Source organism: Psammomys obesus, unplaced genomic scaffold, assembly GCF_907164565.1.
Source record: "Psammomys obesus unplaced genomic scaffold, mPsaObe1.curated_primary_1811, whole genome shotgun sequence".
Lineage (NCBI taxonomy): Eukaryota > Metazoa > Chordata > Mammalia > Rodentia > Muridae > Psammomys > Psammomys obesus.
The window spans coordinates 15,290,637-15,311,538 of record NW_026585644.1 but is presented as its reverse complement, the minus strand read 5'-3'; the positions used below and the strand labels follow the sequence as shown (position 1 = coordinate 15,311,538).

General features: G+C 48.1%; 2 protein-coding genes across 3 annotated transcripts in view; one reads left to right on the top strand and one right to left on the bottom strand.

The window, feature by feature from the left end:
* The first annotated feature begins 4,909 nt into the window (after positions 1–4,909).
* On the top strand, positions 4,910–11,265 carry Adi1 (acireductone dioxygenase 1). 2 transcript variants are annotated; one of them, XM_055624994.1, is made up of 4 exons: positions 4,910–5,114; positions 7,671–7,790; positions 8,677–8,856; positions 10,384–11,265. In XM_055624994.1, the coding sequence occupies exons 1-4, from the start codon at positions 4,995–4,997 to the stop codon at positions 10,501–10,503; spliced, it is 540 nt and encodes a 179-aa protein (XP_055480969.1). In that variant the 5' UTR covers positions 4,910–4,994; the 3' UTR covers positions 10,504–11,265. The 2 variants fall into 2 exon arrangements, with proteins under 2 accessions (XP_055480969.1, XP_055480980.1); XM_055625005.1 differs by lacking the exon at positions 4,910–5,114 and adding an exon at positions 5,463–5,559.
* Positions 11,266–19,191: 7,926 nt separating this feature from the next.
* Positions 19,192–20,902, bottom strand: part of Trappc12 (trafficking protein particle complex subunit 12) — a 61,317-nt gene continuing 59,606 nt past the window's right edge. The window contains exons 11-12 of the mRNA XM_055624980.1: positions 20,319–20,406; positions 19,192–20,126 (exon numbers count right to left, since the gene is read on the bottom strand). Coding sequence (XP_055480955.1) covers positions 19,884–20,126; positions 20,319–20,406 — 331 coding nt within the window. The 3' untranslated portion in view covers positions 19,192–19,883. The remainder of the gene's footprint in view (positions 20,127–20,318; positions 20,407–20,902) is intronic.

The following is a 20,902-nucleotide window of genomic DNA, read 5'->3' as shown; positions in this document are numbered from 1 at the left end:
GAAGTAATGTGATCTTGGAGTCCACTTGGAGGCTCAGCTGTCTGCAACTGAGGTGAGGCAGGCCACGTGACAGGCTTCCCAGCAGTCATGGAGTTCCTTGCACAGGTTCACAAAAAGAAAGCCAAGACATTCCTGAAAACTGTCCTTGCTGCAGAAGGAAAATGCCACTGACCCTCTTAAATCACAGAAGACGTGGTTTCAACATTGCATACAGGGCAAAGAGACCGCAGCTGCACACCTGAATATGACCCCTTCTAGAGGGCAGAACCGGGCTAACTCAGCTCCAGGTTCCCCTCCTCTGAAGCTGCCGAACCCATCCCCTTCCTGGTGGGCACTGTGCTCAGGAACCTGTGCAAAAATGCTGGCAGTCAAGCAATGGTTTCACCGTGTGAGGTCTCTCTGGGTTCCATCCATGCTAACCTGTTAGTTTGCAATCAGGGTAAAACCTCAAGACCGGGCCCCCACCCCCACCAGGTCAGGAAAGGGAGGTACATGGTGATCAGATAAAAATTGTTAGCACACAGCAGGCTCCACAGTTAAGCAGAGCAGAGCCAGGTGCAATCTGTGACCTCTTTGGAATGCTCTGTGGGCTAAGAATTTTATTGTTTTTGAGAAACAGTCTTAATTAAGTAGCCCAGGCTGCCCTCAAATTTATTATCCTTCTGCCTCAGCCTCTCTAGTGCTGGGATTCTAGGCATGACATTTGTGGGTCTGAAGAGCGGTTAAGAGGCTAAGAATGCTCTTGCAGAGGATCCCAATTTGGCCAGCAGCACCCACATGGTGGTTCACAACTGTTGGTAACTCCAGTTCCAGGAGAGCTGGTGTCTTTTTCTGGTCTCTTCAGGCACTAAAGGCTGTCAGAGCATATATATCCATACACCCAAGCCAACATTCATACACATAAGAAAAACAAAAACACATACACATAAGAAAAATAAGAACAAAATAAGTAAATCTTTTAAGAATGTTTTTTGAGCCTGGTATGGTGGTGCACGCCTTTAATCCCAGCACTCCGGAAGCAGAGACAGGCAGATCTCTGTGAGTTTCTGGCGAGCCTGGTTCGCAGAGTCCAGGACAGCCAAGGCTATTACATTTTTTTTTTCCTGCGCTGCTAGCTAACCCCCAGCATGTTTTTGTTTCTACTGTTGTTGTTTGAGACTGGATCCTATGTTAGCCCAGCCTGGCCTCAAACTATCAATCACATGAATTTAATCCCCCCCCCCCCCCCCCCGTGCTCAAACCTAAGAATAGTGTTTATATTTAGAAATGACTCCTATAGGGTTGGGTGTGGTGACACAGGCTTTTAATTCCAGCATTAGAGAGGCAGATACAGGTAGATCTCTGTGAGTGTGAGGCCAGCTTGCTCTGAAAGTTCCAAGCCAGCCAGGCCTACATAGCTAAATCCTGACTAAAACCAGCAATAATAACAATAAAGACTGTTATACAGGAACCTATGCACTATCCTCACATTCTTGCAAAAGCTTCGAGGTGTACCAGCCCAGGCAGGTTTGCAATGATGGAGACCAGCTGTCTTTCAAAACTCTGAACTGTTTTTCCCCAGTGTCTTAACGGGGGCAGTACATTCCAGTCATGAAACATGATTCTGGGCTGCTGCTGGCTATTCTGGAAGAAACCGTTCGACTTCAGAAGAGTCTCCTTCAAAGGAGAACTCTCATGGGCAGAATGGCTGCAGGAGAGCAGCATTGCCGTTTCCATGATTCTGCTTGAGCTGGTGCTGGCGAATGCAGTTTCCTCCACAGTTCCTCGGGGCATCTCAAGACCATCTTACTTTTCTAAAGTATGATTTTCTTGGCACGAACCTCCTGCCCCTTCTCATCCCAGCTGGGACAGAAAAGACTTCTGCATAAGATAGAGGCCAACACACAGTGCTCAGGGATTCTGCTGTGCCATTCTAGCCAGAAGCAGCCAGTAGAAGCAAGACAAGAGCAAACACCTGTTTCAAGACTGTTACCCCTATGGTAGAACAGAATTTTGCTTCTTGCTCTGCATTTTAGCAGCTATATGTAGAGGCTTTTGGGTGAAGCTTCCTGAGTTCAAAACCCCTGCCTTGTTTCCTCCTGTGGACATAAATTCCTTAGAGCCCTCTGGGCCTAGGTTGTCCTACCCTTAAAATATGAGAAAAAAATTTTTTTCTATCAAAGATGGCTAGCTCATTGTCTTAGGGTTTCTATTACTGTGACAAAGCACTATGACCAAAAGGCAAGTTTTGGGAGGAAAGGGTTTATTTAGCTTACACTTCCAGATCATTACAATCTATCATTGGAGGAAGTCAGCAAAGGAACCCAGTGCTGGAACCTGGAGGCAGGAGCTAATGCATAGGCCATGGAGGAATGCTGCTTAGTGGCTTGCTCCTCATGGTTTGCTCAGCCTGCTTCCTTATAGAACCCAGGACCACCAGTCCTGGGATGGCACCACCTGCAATGAACTGGGCCCTCCCCCATTGATCACTAATTGAAAAGAAATGCTTTGTAGCTGGATCTCATGGAGGCGTTTCCTCAGCTGAGGCTCCTTCCTCTCTGATGACTCTAACTTGTGTCGAGTTAACACACAAAACCGGCCACTATATCTATCAAGAGGCATTATTCCATAAACCTCTCCATTTGTGAAGATCTTGTGTGCTCCAGAGATGACAGACATTTGCCATCCTTACCTCTTTACCACACCCTTGCCCATTGCACAGATCATGAGTTAGCTAGCGCATCATATTATGAAGTCTAAGCCCTAGCAATGGGACATTTTTTAATTTTTATTTCATGTGCCTTGGTGTTTTGTCTGCATGTATGTCTGTATGGGGATGTCAGAAGGCCTGGAACTGCAGTTATAGACAGTTGTGAGTTGCCATGTGGGTGCTGGGAATTGAACCATGGTCATTGGGAAGAACAGCCAGTGCTCTTAACCACCAAGCCATTTCTCTGGCTCTGAAAGTTTCTCAGTATTTTTATTTATTGGTTGATTTATTGTTTTTTAAGACAAGGTTTTTCTGTGTGGCCTTGGTTGTCCTAGAACTCTGGTACACCAGGCTGGTCTTGAACTCATAGACTGCCTGCCTCTATCTTGTGAGTGTGGCTCAATGGGACTTTTTTTTTTTTTTTTTGGTTTTTGAAGATAGGGTTTCTCTTTTTCATTTCTTTTTTTAAAAAAGATTTATTATGTATACAATGTTCTGTCTGCATGTGCACCTGAACCCCAGAAGAAGGTACCAGATCTCTATAGATGGTTGTGAGCCACCATGTGTTTGTTGGGAATTGAACTCAGGAATTCGGGAGGAGCAAGCAGTTTTCTTAACCTCTGAGCCAACTCTCCAGCCAAAGACAGGGTATCTCTGTGTAACAGGCCTGGCTGTCCTGGACTTTCTCTCACAGAGATCTACCTGCTGTGGCTCTTGAGCGCTGGGATTAAAGTCTTGAGCCACTGTGCCTAGCTCAATGGGATTTTCTTAATCAGATTATTTGAAGAAGGAACACCCATCCTTAATCCGTACCACACACCACACCTTCCAATAGCATGGTGGTTAGCTTCATTTCTTTTTTTTTTTTTTTCTTTTTTTTTTTTTGCCTGCATTATGTGCATCACTGTGGAGAGTGTAGAGATAAGCCTTCTGGAGGGCCATAGGGCATGGCGAGAGAGGCGTCAGGGACTCCTATTGACTCCTCGAAAGATCCTGATCCACTGAACACAGTGTTGATCGACTAGGGACTCCTAGCACACTAGTGAAGTCTCAAAATGGATCCGAGGCTAGGATGGTGACTGCTTTCCCTTTCTGTATGGAAGTCTCCTAAGGTGACTTTGCCCACACATCACCCCTCCACCCAGTTCCTTATAGTTGCACTAACTTGTTAGTGCTTGAGGCTAGTATGGGAAGGTCTGATTGGCTTTCAATAGTTTAAAGGCTTTTACCCTGGGCAACAAAGTTAGACCTGAACCTTGAGTCTGATCTCCAGAGCCTGATTTCTGGATTCTGGTGGGCTGTTGCCACTCACCCCCCCCTCCCCCGCATTCCCCTGATCCCCACACATCACAAGTGAATATTCCCATAGAGGTCAGTCCCACCAGATCCACCAGAACTGGAGCTATAGATTGTTGTGAACTACCAAATGACTGCTGGGTTCTCAGAAAGAGCAACTAGTGCTTTTACTGCTATCTTTCCAGCTCCATGATAATTATTTTTAACTGTCACCTTAATACAGCTATAACCACCTAGGAAGAGAGTATTAATGAGAAATTATCTAGATCAGGTGGGCCCGTAGCATTCTGTGGGAGACTGTCTAGATTATATTAATTCAAGAAGATCTGCCTCTGTGGGTGGTACTATTCCCTAGGCAAAGAAGTATAGAGAGAGGGCTGAGCATTAGTTAACGCAGATGTATTCATTCCTTTCTGCTCTTGGCTGTGGATGTGACCGGCTGCTTCAAGTTCCTGCTCTGAAATCTCTGCGCCCCCAGTGATGGACTTTAACCTGGGATTGTGAGCCAAGAAAACCCGTTTTGCCTTAAAAGAGGCCTTTGTCAGAGCGTTTTATCACAGCATCAGCAAGGAAAGGAGGGCAGACGCATAACTGCTGCGTCTGTGGATATGCTTTCATCTGCGGGTGGGGAGCAGCATCCCGCACTGTCACCGGGTTCCTCTGTGTGACTGCACGTGCAGCTGAGCCCCTTGGGCTGCAGTTTAGCAATCATGCTTTTGGTCTGCATTTGCTTTCACTCCCGTGAACTACGAATTGCTGAATCTTCTAGGCTCGAATGTTGGTACCGAAAGTCCAAGCACAGACTGTGGGTGCCACGACAACGGGCGCTCCAAGAGAGGAGGATGCCCTCCTGTCCACCGGACCCTAAAGGTCCTTAATTTCACCCGGGTGGCCCCACCCCCAACAGTCCCGCCCCACGCCCCGCCCGCCAAGGCAACGCCTACAACGGTTCCGGCTCGATCCAGCCTTGTCTCTTCCAGCGCAGCTTGTGGAACCCGGCGCCACCACGATGGTGCAGGCCTGGTACATGGACGAGTCCACTGCCGACCCGCGGATGCCCCACCGCGCACAGCCCGACCGCCCGGTGGGCCTGGAGCAGCTGCGCACGCTCGGAGTGCTCTATTGGAAGGTATGCGTGCTGGCCGGGGCACCGCGCGCCTGCGCACGCCAGAAGGTGCTTAGGGCGCCGCGCATGCTCAGCGCGGCTGCTGCCTCCAGCAATCTCTAACTGCAGAGAAGGCGGTGGATTTGTGTGGTCTGCTCTCTTCGTGGCACCCGCTCGTGCTCACAGCTAATGTTTGCAAACGCATGGCCAGTCACATGGTAGTGTCACGGGTAACGCAGTTTAAACACGGGAAAGCCTCAGTGAACCTGGGGTTGGTCGAGGGCTGAGTGGACCTAACCTGTTTGTATTGGTATGGTCAACATGAAATGCAAACCAGCTGGCCTCGAGCCCAGCCTGAGGAACATTTGATGAACCGTTTGCAGAGTCATGCTCCTTAAAACCATGCAGGCCTGCTCATCACACGGTGTGTCCACGGATAAAGCAATGACCCATGGATGGCCACGTGAAGGTGGGCACGACGCTCAAATACATCTCGCCAAGGGTATTGTTAGGATATTTTTGGGCTAGGAAGCAGGTGGTTGGAAAAGAATCCGAGGCGCGCATATACGAAATCAAGGCTCTGCGTGGACTCATGCTCGGAAAATGGGTATAGCAGGATGAGGTGAATACATTTTCGTGCTTCTGAATCAAAAGGTCGCTAATGCGACACCAGCCAACGGCTTGAGGAGTGGTTTCAAAAGAAACAGCCTTCCATTTTCTGAGAAGTAACCTAGGCGTTCATGATGACCCCTACACTCACTCGGTGACCTCCAAATTTAGTGATTTTTAGTTAACTGAAGCCAAGTCACCTAAGGCAGCCAGTGGCTGGAGGTGGGAGGCTTGCTCAGCAAGGCCTATAGCGTTCCTGTGGAGGGATTAGTCTCCCCTCCCACTGCAGAAGTTGCTAGGGAAAGGGGACAGAGCAAGGTGACATAAAGGCCCCTTTCACCCCACACAGTGAGGAAGTTTCATTTGGAATAGTGCCTTTGTCCCTTCCTGCAGTGGTCAGCAATACGTTAGCCTAGGAGTCAAACTCAGGCCTTTGTGCATACACTGGATAATCTGTCAGCAACAGAACCTGGCTGCACAGTTGAAACTGGAATCCCAGCAGGTGCTTTTGCTGTCTTGGTGGAAGCCTGTTCATAGCTACTGCTGTCCCCTGTGCATAAGGCCACTCACTCCCAGTGTGTGTGTGTGTGTGGGGGGGGGTGTCACACTTTTTCTGTTTTATTATGGGTGATGAAGTTTCCACACAGGAATGAGGAAGGAGCACATTCAGCCCTGAAAATGGAGTTAAGTCTTTCATGCTGCAGGGTTGCTAAAAAAAATATTAGGGCTGGAGAGATGGCTCAGAGTTAAGAGCATAGGTTCTGTTGCCATCGGCTCACAATTATTTGTAACTCTGGTTCCAGGGGATCTCATGTTCTCTTCTGGCCTCTGTGGGCATTAGGCATGTAGAACACCCACACGCATAAGATGGATTGATTCCTGTGCACTGCTGTGTTGTTTCCTGATAGAATGTGCACTTCATTGTAAAATGAAAACTGAATGTCACTAAGCCCATTGCCAGTAGTTTCATGTAGGATTTCAGATTAGTTCTGCCAGGAGCCTTTGGAGATCAAGTCAGGAAGAAGGCATCCTTGCTTGGGTCTTAAAGGCTAGGTAGGATTGTGGTAAATGAAAATTGTGAGCAGGAATTTGAGTTGTGGGATCCTGCCCTGAAAGGGTGTGAGTATGTATTTTTTTTTCTTTTTTTCTTCTTGGTTTTATTGAGAAAGGGTTTCTCTGTGTAGCCTTGGCTGTCCTGGACTCACTTTGTAGATCAGGCTGGCCTTGAACTCACAGAAATCCACCTGCCTCTGCCTCCCTGTACCTGGCTATATTTTTCTTTCTTTGAGATGGCTTGCTCCCAACTCACACTTTTCTCCTAAGTTCTAAGTAGCTGAAATTACAGTCATGGGCCACAATGGTCTTCAGTAATTATTCAGAGTGCTTAGTGGTTCTTTTTAATTTAGAATCTAGATTTCTTTTGTAGTAGAGGGAGGGGGCAGATAGAAACAGAAAAGTCAAGTGGGGCCAGGCCACAGGTCCACAGCTCTCTCAGTCCATCTCGTGAACTTGAGCTTGGTCTGTGGCGCTGAAAGCATGCTGACTACAGAGAGCCTAGGCTTGCTGCATGGCAAGAGTGGTCACACACACCGAGGGTGATGTGTCTTGGCAGCTGTGAGGGAGAAGGACTTCATCTGAAATGTGGAGGAGCCAGCTGCACTGCTGACAGAGGGGCCCGGACTCAAGCAGAGCTGGGGCTCCCGCCTGGCATTGTGGAAAATGGAAAGGTCATCAGGAGTGGAGGTGGAGTACTGTGCAAGGCTGGCAAAGGATAAATGATGCTCTGCTGGGAGCATGAGCTTCCAGGTCTGGAAGGAGCATGTCGCTGTGCTTCCTTCACCTAGGGCTGGGGAGCAAACCTAGGGCCTTGTGCCTTACTACGCACGCACTGTACAGGGGAGCTCTGCTTTCAGCTCAGTTGTTACACATCCTTGTGCTAAGGTGACTTCCATTTTGCTTAAATTTACGTAGCTGGATGCTGACAAGTATGAGAATGATCCAGAGCTGGAAAAGATCCGGAGAGAGAGAAACTACTCCTGGATGGACATCATTACCATATGCAAAGATACACTTCCTAACTATGAGGAGAAGGTGAGAAGGCCCTGCTTGGAGAGAGAATCAGTACCTTCTTGCCTGTTAACACAAGATTAGTGTGGTATTGGGGCAGAGCGATGCTGTCCTCAGAGACTGAGCTAGCGTGAGTCCCTCCAGCTCTTTTGGGGTCCATGAATCTGCGGTGCTGTATCCCTTATGTGTGGTAGACCCACCAGTGATGCTTGGATTGGCTTGGTGTTTTCTCTGTGGGATTCACAGCTCTACACCTGGCTCTTCCTTAGACCTGTTTGTTCAGATGATACATTTTTCTGAGTTTAGGGGTGGTGTCCTCAGGGTACCTGACCATTTCCCTGGGGACCATTTGAGTTTAGTAGTAGCATAGGGTTATTCAGAGTGGAGAATCATCTCAGGTAGGAGGAGACCTGGTGAACTTGAGCTTGGTCTGTGGGTCCTGGAAAGCATGCTGTCCAGAGAGCCTCGTATGGTTTGCTGCATGGAAGATGGCAGAATGGTCACACACGCTGAGGGTGCTGTGTCACAGCAGCTGTGAGGGAGAAGAACCTCACCTGGAAATGTGGAGGACCCAGCAGGACTCCTGGCAGAGTGGGCCAGGACTCAAGGAGAGCTGGAAGGTAAATACAGGAGGGTCAGAAGTTCAAGGCCATCCATCTCAGCTATATAGCAAGTTCCAGGATAGCCTGAGCTCTATGAGACTCTGTCTCAGTTTGCTCCTTCTTTGGTGTGGGTTTTGGGGATTAAATTCAAGACCTCAGTGTTGGTGGCAGGGGCCTTTACCGACAGTGTTTCCCTGGCTTAATTCTTGGTGCTTTTAATAACATGTGTCATACACTTTAGTTTGGCTGTAAGGACTGGGGCTTCGTGACAGGTCTCCAGCAGACTCACAGCTTCCCTCTTCCACTAGATCAAGATGTTCTTTGAGGAGCATCTGCATCTGGATGAGGAGATCCGCTACATCCTGGAGGGCAGCGGCTACTTCGACGTCAGGGACAAGGAGGACAAGTGGATTCGGATTTCCATGGAGAAGGGGGACATGATCACGCTTCCTGCCGGCATCTATCACCGCTTCACGCTGGATGAGAAGGTGAGAGTGTGCTGTGCTGTGGTCTGTGCATAGACATCACAGGTGACCATGATGCCGCACTAGCTGTGTTGTAGTTGAGGATGACTTTGAAATTCTGATCTTCCGGCCTTGACCTCCCAGGGCTGGGATTACAGGTGTTTACCACCAGACCTGATTTCTGTGGTGTGGGGATGGAGCCCAGGGCTTTGTGCATGCTAGACAGAGCATGTACCTACTGAACTACATCCCTGTCCCAGCTTAATTTATACACATACATATGTACGTATATATATATAATTTTTTTTTTAAATTATGTGTATGTTGGTTGTAGTATGTGCACATGAGTACAAGTTCCCACAGAATCCAGAAGAGGGGGTTGGAAAACCTGGAGTTGGAGTTGTGATTGTGGGCCACCTGACGTGGGTGTTGGGGATTGAACTTGGGCACTCTCCAAGAGCATATGCACCCTTAACCACTGAGCCATCTCTCTAGCCTTCTAGGCTAACAGTAAATACATTCACATAGCTTGAAATTCAGACTTATGAAGCAAGCATGGAGGCATATGCCTGTCCTTTCAGCATTTGGGAGGTTTGGACGGGAGGATTAGGACTTCAAGGTCATCCTGAGGTATATACATACCAAGTTTTGAGGATAGGCTGAGCTAGATGAGACCCTGTATGAAAAAGAAAAAAGTAAGATAAAAATGAAGACTTATGAGATGGATACAAGGTGTTCATGAATAGTGAGTGTCCTCCATTTCTTAGGGGCCCAGTTCTATCCCTGAAGGGTGCCGGTGTCTACATTTCAATAGTTCCTTTAGAGCAGTGATTCTCAGCCTTCCTAATGCTTCGACCCTTCAATAGAGTTCCTCATGTTGTGGGGACCCCCAACTGTGGAATCTACAGTTTTGGTACTGTTATGAATTGTAATGTAAAGATCTGATATGTGAACCGTAAGGGATTGCGACCCAGTTTGAGAACCATTGCTCCACAGGGTGTTTGTATATTCAAGAGTCATAGTTCTTTCCTCCTTTTACCCAGGAGGCTCTGCTGCTGTGCTTGTGGGGGGGGAGGGGGTACATAAAGAGCCCTGCCTGTTGTTCATAGCTCAGGTCAGACAAGCCTGAGTATTTAACTGTGATTTTTCCCCACTGTGTGGGGAGTCCTTAGTGATGAGCCTATTTCCACTTTGCTTGAGGCCGTCAGTAGTTCTGTAACATAAATTTGTCATTTTTCACCTGGGCATGTTTATTTGTAGGATAAAAGTGAGGGCCGCATGGAAATTGCATTTCCCATTTTGACCAGTGCTTACAAATTATTCTCTTACCAGCCAGCAGCAGGGCCTGGGGCTGGTCTCTAGGAAAGCTGTGCCCAGGGGACGGAGTGAGGATATGGGGCCGAGTCCAGGAGCTGCAGATGATTGTACTACCTGGCCGTGCTCACTTGCACAGAGGTCAGGTGGAGCCGAGCCCTAAGCGGGTGAGACGGTTCCAGGGGTTCCCATGTGGATGAGTACATGTGTTCAATGAGACGTGGGCTTGTTTTCTAGAATTACGTGAAGGCCATGCGGCTGTTTGTGGGAGAACCTGTGTGGACACCATATAACCGTCCGGCTGACCATTTTGATGCCCGGGTACAGTACGTGAGATTTCTGGAAGGAACAGCATAGCCGTTCTCCCTGAAGAGAAAAGTGCACTGTGTGAATCTACTGCTTCAGTAACCATCGGAAAGTCACTCACCTCTCTGCTTTTATATGGAGACTTGAGGCTAGACTAGCTCTCTTTCACAAGATTGTCAGATCAGAGTCTTTTTAATGAAAGCATCTGTAAAAGTGATTTTTCCATGAAAACCACAAAAAATGTGAACAATTCTCCCTAACTGTCATGACTTAGAGAAATGGGAGCCCTGGGTTGGTGTATGCATTCATGCATAGCCGATCTTCATCTCCTGAAGGTCCTTCTGTAGGTGTCTGTTGGGGTACGAAGCAATGCCTCTGGAAGGCGGCAGTTATACCCAGCACAACTAACCAGATGGAAGATGCTTTTCTCCCTTGCTGATCTTTGGGGTGGAAAGTTGGGTTGTCTCTTCTTCTCCCTTCAAAACAAATCAGTTTCCTTAATTGTCTGTTCATGGCTAAGCTGTATTACACTCATGTGTACATACAGTATTTTACTTGGTTCATTAAAGCCTTGCATTTAGATTCCTTATATGATTTTATATGCACATAGTTAATTTCTACATCAGGATAGCTATTTTCATTGTGATTTTGGGTCCTTTTATAATCTAGATTCAAAAGAGGTAATATATGATTTTTCTACTCAAGCACCGTGGGGCTGGACTGATATAGCTTAGATGTAGAACTGTCACCCAGCAAATGCAAGGTCTTGGGCATGAGCCCCAGCACCACAAATAAAGAATAATAATCCTGAAATATGTTTATGTGTAATTTGTTATAACTACGGAAAACCCCAATAATCTGTGCTGTAGAAGGGCAGGCTGTTTTTTGCGTAGCAGCTCTCAGTGCGATGATGCCCATTATCTTCATCACTGTGTTGGTTTGGGGCCCTTGTTTTAACCATACAGGGGAGCTTGAGCCATGGATGGATGGATGGATGGATGGCTGAAACTGCCTCAGCCTTAGGACTCAGAACATCTTGGGTTCTCTCTCTCTAGGGTTACTGTCAGTAAGGACTGATCTGCTAGCTTACGCAAACCCTTTATATTTGCTGTTATTGTTCATTTTCTAAGACTGTCTTGCTCTGTAGCCTTGGCTGTCCTGGAACTTGATATGTAGACCAGGCTGGCCTCCAACTTAAAGATCCTTCTGCCTCTGCCTCCTCAGTGCTGAGATTAAAGGTGTGTGCCACCATGCCTGCCTGGCTTTAAGTTTTATTTTAAAAAAGTTATTTTGTATTTGAGTGCTTTGCCTGCGTGTATATATGTGCACTGTGTGTCTGCCTGGTGCCCACCAGAGTCAAAAGAGGGTGACAGATCCCCTGGGACTGGAGTTATATTACAGATGATTGTCAGCCGCCATATGGAAGTTAGGAATTGAACTTGTGTCCTCTGCAAGAGCAGCAAGTGCTCTTCACTACTGAGCTGTCTCTCCAGCCACATATCTGTTGTTTAACTTTTTTTTTTGATAGGGTTTCTTGTACCCTAGGCTTGTACTCAAATTCATCATCATGGAGCTGAGGATGACTTTGAGAAGGCAGGAAATAGCCTTAAAGTCCTGATTTAGATTGTACTTCCTGAGTGATGGGATTATAGGTATCTGCCACCACGTCTGCTTTATACAGTGCTGGGGATGGAACCCAGGGCTTTCCACAGGCTGGGCAAGCGCTGTACCAACCGAACTTCAGCCCCAGTCCCATTACTCTTTTCTAGTTCTAGCCAGGCTGGGTTTGCTCTTAGGGCCTTTTTCTGCCTGTGTCTCCCACGTTCTGATTACAGGTGTCTGCCACCACTTGCTTTGCTTTTATTTTTTTTGTGGCTCCCTTTCTGTCTACTGTGAATGGCTTTGTTCCTGTTGAAGACTGACTATGTATGTCTTCCACCATGTTCTACATGCCGACAGGTCTTGGGTGTGAGGCATGACCTCTCAGACTGGGGGAAGATTGAGGAAGATAACAGAATTCTGTCAATACACCTAAGTGAGACAATAGTTTTTTAGCTCTCTCAGAGCATTCCTACTTTTTGTTTGTATTTTGAGACAGGCTATGTGTGTGTCTGTCTCATGGTACACAAATGGAAGTCAGAGGAAGTTTATTGCTTCTTATCATATGAGTTTGAGTGATTTAAATTAGATCATTAAAGGATCTCTGATTTCAAGGCTAGCCTGGTCTACGAAGCAAGTCCAGGACAGCCTGGGTATTATACAGAGAAACCCTATTTCAAACAAACAAACAAACAAGCAAACAAACAAACAAACCAACCCCCCCCCAAAAAAAAAAAAAAAACAAAAACCAAACAAACCAACAAACCAAACAACAACAAAAAAGAAAGGTCATTAGGCTTGATGGCAGGCCCTGTTTACTATTTTTAGAGACTGGGTCTCACTATATAGCTCTGGCTGTCCTAGAACTTAATATGTAGATCAGGCTAGCCTCACACTCAAAGGATCCGTTGCCTCTACCTCCTGAGTGCTGGGATTACAGGCAAGATCATCTACACTAGACTCTAGAGTCAGTTTTTAGAGGTAAGTCTGGGCCTTGTGTGATTCCTGTCTTGTCTCTTTAGCAGGTGCGATGCAGGTAGCCCATTATGCTGGCTTTTCAGATGGTAAACAAAGGAACTTGGGACCCATGAGGGTGTGGGTTTGGGAGCACGAAGTCTCGTCATCGCATCTTTAGATCCCACCAATGGCCCAATGTGTGCACACCACATCTAAGTCCAGAGGGGGAAAGCCATTTTTAATGGTGGGGCTGTTTTACCGACTTACACAGTGAGGTTCACAGCTTTAGACACGTACTTTTCTCTTGCTTTCTTGAGTTTGGTGCTGGGTTAGAACCAGCTAGGCTCCTCATTTCCAGAACACAGCTTTGACATCTAAAGGGGAGCCTTTTGCTTTCACTGGGCTGGAGGGGCTGGAAAGAGCCAGGCCTCAGCTGGGTGTCCTGGGAGCTTCCATGGGCTGGTGCTGCTCTGATCATAATGGGATAAAAGCGTTCTCACCTCTGGTGGACAGAGAATGTCAGATGGTTGATGACAGAAATTTGCCGTAATTTGCCAGTGTGGGGATTTTGAACTTTTTCCAGCTGTAGAATTAAGTATATCTTGGTGGGTGAGGAGTGCTGTGGGCCGAAGGAGTAGGCAGGCAGGTAGGGGGATAGGTGGGTGGAGGGGGGAGTGGCTGATGGTGGGTGGATAGATAGAGGCACTGGATTGATGAGTGGGAGGGTAGGAAGATGGGTTGGATTGATGAGTGGGTGGGTGGATGGAGTGGGCGAATAGGAAAATGGGTTGAGTTGATGAGTGGGTGGGTTGAGGGTGATGAATATGAGTCTTGTTCAGATGTGTGAGCTGGAACAATCATTTTTCTGGAAACTTTTTTTTTTAAGTACACTAGGTAAAAGGTTTCAGAAACCTCAATTTTATGGCTTATACAGTGAAAATACACACACACACACACACACACACACACACTCAGTCTTTCTCTATGGCTTATACAATGAAAATACTCTCTTTCACTCACACACACAGGCACACACCAGCATCTGGAAGATGGCCAGATGAAAGGAAAGTCATACTGTGCTGATGTAATGCTTTTGGCACTGGTTGCTCAGGAGCCTCTGAAATCTTTCAGTGCGTTGCACGATTGTAGGACATCAACATGGTAGCAGAGTTGGATATTTGTTTTAGAATGTAACCCAGAACGCCCCAAGCAACAAAGTAAAGAAAAAAATAAAACAAAATGCAATGGGTTTTGCTTGGGTTTGTTCCCTCTCTTAATAGAGCCTGAGCCATTGGTATCTCGGTTAAGGTTATTTTATTTTATTTTATTTTATTTTATTTTATTTATTTTATTTTATTTTATTTTATTTTATTTTATTTTTGAGGTTTTCTGTTCTGCCCCTAGCTCCAGGGTGCTGTGGACAGGCTGTGTGCCCTGTGTTACCTGGGTTGGGCAGGCTGTGTGGCATTGTGGCCTTGCTGCTTTGACAGGAAGCAGAGTGTGATCTGGAGGCATTTGGACGTTGACATGTGGATGGCACTGGATGCCCTGAGACCTACCGGTGTTTATGGGTCAGTAGGGTTGAGGGTGGTCTTCACAGTTGTCTGGGTAGAGGTCTAGGTGTGGGCCATCCCTGAAGGCAGCCCTTCTGGATGTGTCCAGCTTACTTGTAGCAGTATAGCCCACAGGTCTGAGCTCTTCCCATCAGCCCTCAATACACCATGAGGGTGTGCGGGGTTGGGAGCACAAAGTCTCCTGGGATATGGTACATCCCAAGAGCCTCATGTATGGAAGACCTGATCCCTAGTTAGTAGTATTGTTGAGTGACTAAATCATGTAGGCCCTAGCCACATTAGGGGATTAATAATCACTGATAGACAGTTTCCAGTGTGGAGACTGAAGCCAGAGCCGAGCACACGCTAGGAATGCAGTCTGCTTCTGAGCCGTATTCCCAACTTAACTGCCTTCCCGTCATTACATTACAATGGGTTAAACGTGCTTGTCTGTGTCAGCTGTTACGGAAAGGCCTCCTGTCTTAAGCCTACACACCTGCCTGTCAGATTGATGCAATGAGCGATTGGCCTTGCCGTCTATACATCTTTCAACCTGGCCGGCCATTCTTTAATCCTCGTACCTCTCAGGCACTCTGGCATAATTGATTATTGCTTCTCCAGGAGAACAAAGGAGGGTCATCATCCAAGGACACAGGAATTCCAGCAGGGCTGGGAACAGAGACACTTTCAGAGGCCTGTCCTACTGTCTCTGCCCCTCCCCCAGAGCAGGGCTTGGGACCATACAGTGGCGATAGTCGCTGTATTGGCTCCTCCACATCACATACTTTACTATGAGCTTGCTGAGAGGAGGCACTGCAGGCCTGCATTGGACGTTCAAGAGCTTCTGGGACTGAATGGTTTAATCCTTTTGTCCAGGTTCCAGGCAGGAACAGGAATGGGCAACAGGAAAGTCTTGGAGAGGGAAGAGCCACCAGCCTCTGTGAACAGGTGAGGCTTGTTCCTCCCAGGAGCCCAGTGGATTATGTGCTGACACACCTGAGGGGAGTTCTTCAGATTCAGGGTGTCTCGGGTTGACAAAAGATCCACAGGCTAGGAGACTCAGGCAACAACACCGGAGGCTGCTGACTGAGATGGAGCTCAATGTCCCCATCACAGAGTTGGGCTCCTGAGGGTCCCCTCTACAGTGTCCTGCCCTGTGTGTCAATGCTTCATTCCTCTTAGACTAGGTGCCAGCCTTACAGGTTCTTACTTAATTTTACTGTTTTGTTTTTCAAGACAGGGTGTCTCTGTGTGGCCTCAGCTCTCCTGGACTTGCCTTGTAGACCAGACTGGCCTCGAAATCACAGAGATTGGTCTACCTCCTCGAGTGCTGGGATTACAGGTGTGCACTGCCATGCCCGGCTTGTCTTACCTAACTTTAATTAGTCCCGTACAGCCCCCATCTCCAAATCCAGTCACCCGGTGCAATGAGGATTTCACTGTATGCATATTGTGGAGACCTATTTTGGTTCTAGCAATGGAGGATGCGCTTTTCTGGTTCAGGAAGCAGCAGACCTGGACAGGGACCAGGGCTGAAGGCCCATGTGCCTGGGACAGTAGGGAGGGAATATGCCCTGGTGGAAGCAGATTGTAGGCTTCATAATTTGCTATTCGGTAGTGGCTTGGTCTCCCTCCAGGTACAACCTGGGGAGCTTAGGGATAGAGAAGGTATGGTCTGATTTGGTAATGGGTGGGGACAAGACCAGTTAAGAAGTGGTCCATGCCGGGTGTGGGAGTACATGTTTGTAATCCTAGCACTCTGGAGGCAGAGGCAGGAGGATCCAGAGTTCTGTGTTGTGCCTGGTTTACCAGTATTCCTGCGTAGGGAAATACTGTCTCAAACAAAGCAAAACAGACATGGCTCACTGCAGGGGATGTGGTGCCCTTTCCAATCCCTGTAATGGTTGGTTCTTACCAACTTGACAAAGCCAGACATATCCGAGAACAGGGAATCGTAATTGAGAAAATGTTTATATGGTTGCTTGTAGGGTATTGTGATTGACAATTTGTGTGGGATGCCCCAGCTCACTGTGAGTGGCGCTGTCCATGGGCAGGGGGTCCTGGGCAGTGTAAGGAACCAACTCAGTACACCAGTGCTCTTGATAGCTTTTGCCTCAGTTACTGTCCCCAGGGTCCTGCCCTGACTTCCCTTCATGAAAGTGTAACCCAGGAGACAAAGAGACCATTACCTCGCCAGAAGGTGATTACCACACCAACAAAAACTCAAGCCACACAGGCTTGCTTCCCTGTTCTGTGTGTGCTGTTTTTTTTTTTTTTTTTCCTGATAGATGGGTGTCCACAGGCCAGCAAGCAAGAACCCTGGTCTGCAGGCGCATCCTGTAGTCTAGGCATCTAACAACACGTAGCAGGGATGCTGTGTGGCACATGCAGGTTTTGGTGTTAGCTCTGCTGGATCCAGACCTGGGTGAGCTCCAGACTGGGTGTCCCTTTTTGGTGGTCTTCCTAATGGTGGGTTCTGTAAAAAGGTGCCTGGGAGGGCTGGTCACACTGTGGCCTGTTATTCTCACCAGTGTGACTGGACAGGACTTCACAGAGGTGTTGATGTTCAAATGGGCCCAAGTTCTGCAGAGATTAACACCCTAGGAGGAAAAAGCAAGAAAAGGGAATTGCTCCTGAGGGAGTGTGGCAATTTATTATGAGTGATTAGAACAATAATGGCTGTTAAAAAATTGGCATAGTGAACCTTTTAAAAATAGCCTGTCACTTCTGGTGCCGGAGTGATGATAGCTTGGGTCTCCTTGTGTGCGGAGTCTAATTCATTTTAGCTGCCGTGATCAGAGGAGTGAAGTGTGTATCAGCAACTGCCATGATTTAGTCAGAGGACCCGTGCTGAGCCAGAATGTATGCCAGACATTGAAGAGATGAGAAAGGCACGGAGAACCTAGAGTCTGCCATTGTGCAGGTCTAGTTAGTGGTGTCAGCTGTGTGGTAGCTCTAAAACAGGCTCAAAGCTGATCCACAGAATGGTCACAATCTTGGACCTCTCAGGATTGCAAAACAGCCTCCTTCTGTTGGCCTTCTCCCCCATTGCCTTTTTTTTTTTTTAAGACAGTGTTTCTCTGTGTAGCCATGGCTGTCCTGGCACTTGCTCTGTACACCATGCTGGCCTCGAACTCACAGAGATCCGCCTGTCTCTGCCTCCCAAGTGCTGGGATTAAAGGTGTGTACCACCACTGCCCAACTATAACCCTTGCCTCGCAATGTTGGGTGAATAGGAATAGCTCCCATAGGCTATTTGAATGCTTACTGACCAGGGAAAGGCATTACTTGGGAGGATTTAGGAGGTGTGGCCTTGGAGGAAATGTATCACTGGGGGTGGGCTTTGAAATTAAAAAAAAAAAAAAAAAAAAGCCAGGCCCAGTCTTTCTCCCTGTAGAACTTTCAGCTACTTTCTCCAGCATGATGTCTGCTTGTATGCCGCCATGCTTCCCGCCATGATAATGGACTAAACCTCCGAAACTGTAAGCCAGCCCCAATTAAATATTTTCCTTTATAAGAGTTGCTAAGACAGCAGGGGATGCAGGCTGTGGGAGTACTGCATCAACCTTACCTGCAGATGTGAGACCAGAACCAGATGCTGTTTCTGTTGTGCAGACATCTGGTGGCTCCTGGCATGCTATCTGATGATGTGGTGCCTGAGGGGAGCAGGGTGAATCTGGCACCTTCTCACCATGGCCAGAGCTGAGGACCCCTGTGGCTTAGCTCTCACATCCCTAGCCCAATACAGGCAAGATGCTGTGCCTCGGTCCCTAGGACCTGGCTGCTGGTATGTAAGACTGTGAACAACTGTCTTCTGACCTTGGTGGCAGTGACAGTCCACTTGGTACCACCTCCAAGATCTAGCCTTAAGAACTTGCAGAACACAAGATCAGGTGAGATGGCTCAGGGTTAGCACTGCTTGCTGGAGTTTGGTTCCCGGAACCTGCATCAAGCTCCTCACACCCACCTGCAACTCCAGCTCTAGGGGATCCGGTGCCCTCCCTGGCTTCTGAGTAGATTCAAGGTGTGCTCCCCTTCAATATCATGAAACAGAAGAATTGCATGTTTGATACTGAAAAGCAGGGCAGACTTGTGTCTGGGCAGGTCACAGGTGGCAGTCGGGGTGGGGGGACACTGCTCTGATTTTGTTAAAGATGATGTAATGGGCCTGCTCAACTTCCCTGTGAAACATCTGTGTTTACTCCAAAGATGACTGATGAGAGCCAGCTAGGCAAGCTCCTGAGAATGACTAGCCGAGGCACAGTGGAACAACGTCCAGTGTTGAAACAATGTAAGCCGAGAAAGGCGTAGGATGCTTGTAGCCATTTCCTCTGAATTACTCCTTCCTGGACTAACAGCTCCCTCATAACTGACTATGTTCCGCCAAGGCCCCTCCCCAGGGCTACACAGCAGTAACAACAGCTGGGACAGGAGGCTGGCCAGCCGAGCTGTCTCCATGTTCTATATCCAGAGATGCAGCTTGTGAGAGTCACCACCAAGGAGGGGTGGCATAGTTGGTACCTCTGGGTATCATGCTTCTCCAAGTTAGTGTTAGGTAAGACCGTTTCACCTGCCTCTGTGCTGCATCTAAGGTGTTTGCTGATGCCTCCCCAGGAAGTCACACAAGTGCTCTATCTTTTCCCTTTATTACAAAAGTGAAGAGATGTATAGTTTTGGTCTGTTTTGGAGCTGGGGTGGAGCAAAGTTGTACTCTACTGCAACCCAGTTGTGTTTCCTGCCTTTACAATGAGTGTTTTCACACAAACTAGGAAAGCTGGGTACCCAAAGCTATTTTCAGGTGCTTCACATTTCTCAAAGTAGAAAAAATTCCAAGCATTAAGCATCTGTCCTGCCTTCCAGCTACACAGAAATGCACTGGTGCTGTGCAGCCTGATGCTTCTTGCCCCAGCACACAGCTGATGGCTCTCAACACAAGCCATCCAAGGTGGCCTGTGTCAGGCCAGAAAGGAGTGAGCCGAATAATCAAAGAGATGCTTCGTTTTGAGACGCGGAGGGAGAGAGAGAGTGAACTAGGATCATTTAGGCCTACAGTGAGAACAGGCAGTAGTATACACCTACTGTTTCTCTGTGAATATTCAGAAGTGATAAAAGGGCAGGTTAACTTCCAGGAACAAACTGAAGGGACCCTGTGTGTCTTGTACTTCCTGTTTCTGAATGCTGTCCACACAGCCTACCCTTACCAAAAGGCAGTGCTGTGGGTCTGAGAGTAGCCCAGCTCAAGGCATGCTCCCACACACCCGTCCAGTGCTTTTACTGATCCACCTGTTCAAGTGTCTGCAGGGTACAGAGATCTGGTGGGAACTAGGCCAGCTTGAGGCACTGTGTGTTGAAGCTGTCCCCTTCTTTGCTGGCCACAGCCTCGAGTAGGCTCTGCTTCTTCTGCATGCTCCTTGAGGACTCCAGCTCGTACATGGTGGTCAGGTTGAAGAGCACGCTCTCGTGCAAGTAGTGCCTGGGGTCCTGCTGCACCATGGCCTCCAGCTGCCGCAGGGAGTCCTTGAGCTTGCCCAGGTAGAGCAGGCACACAGCAGCATTGTTGTTGGCCTGGAGGAAAGGACGTGTGCTTAGGGTGGCAGAGACACAGCCAGCTGCTCTTGGTGGTCCCTGGTCCTCATGTCCCAATAGCCCCTTTATAGACCACTCTAGCTATTGGAGGCCAAGCCAGTGCAGGGATCTTGGTTCACTGGTCTGAAAAAGGTAGAGAGGCCTGTGGGGTATCAAGTCTGCGTGTCTTACCACTGCGTTTGTGGGGTCCATCCTCAAAATCTCTGTGAAGAACTTGTGAGCTTCTGCAAAGTTATTCTGGCCAAGGTACAGAAAGGCTCTGCAATGCATACAACAGAGAAGGCAGTGAACCCAGGTGAGCCTAGGGTGCCCACCAGCCAGGGCCAGTCTCACCATGTACTACGGGGATATCAGGTTCACATGCCAGAGTGAGTCGAGAGCTCTCAGATGGAGCCAGTGGCTTTATCACTACTGCAACATCAGACTCACTGGCAAGGCAGCCATCCAGGTTCCAGTCCAGACACAGTAGCCCCACCCAAGGTGACTTCCTGCCTTACAAACTGACCCCCTCATCATGTCTACTTTCTGGTGTCTGGGTCTGGTTTGAAAGGGAGCAGGTTTGTCCTGATGGCCACACACTAATGATCTTGTGATACATGACTCATGAAAGCTAATCTGAGACCATCATTGCCCGGAGTCCCCGATGGTGCCTGTGTAAGTGTAAGTCTACACTGAGAGCAAGCACGGGCTGTGAAGAGCAGGGATCCCTTCTGACTGGTCCTTAGAGTAGGGAGCAGGGCTGTGATTCTAGAATG

Bases quoted from the DNA above. Each gene is read 5' to 3' on its own strand.
- Adi1 (XM_055624994.1), top strand. From the start codon at position 4,995: ATGGTGCAGGCCTGGTACATGGACGAGTCCACTGCCGACCCGCGGATG. The intron at 7,791-8,676 runs GTGAGAAGGCCC...CTCTTCCACTAG, and splicing joins TTCCTAACTATGAGGAGAAG to ATCAAGATGTTCTTTGAGGA. The intron at 8,857-10,383 runs GTGAGAGTGTGC...CTTGTTTTCTAG, and splicing joins GCTTCACGCTGGATGAGAAG to AATTACGTGAAGGCCATGCG.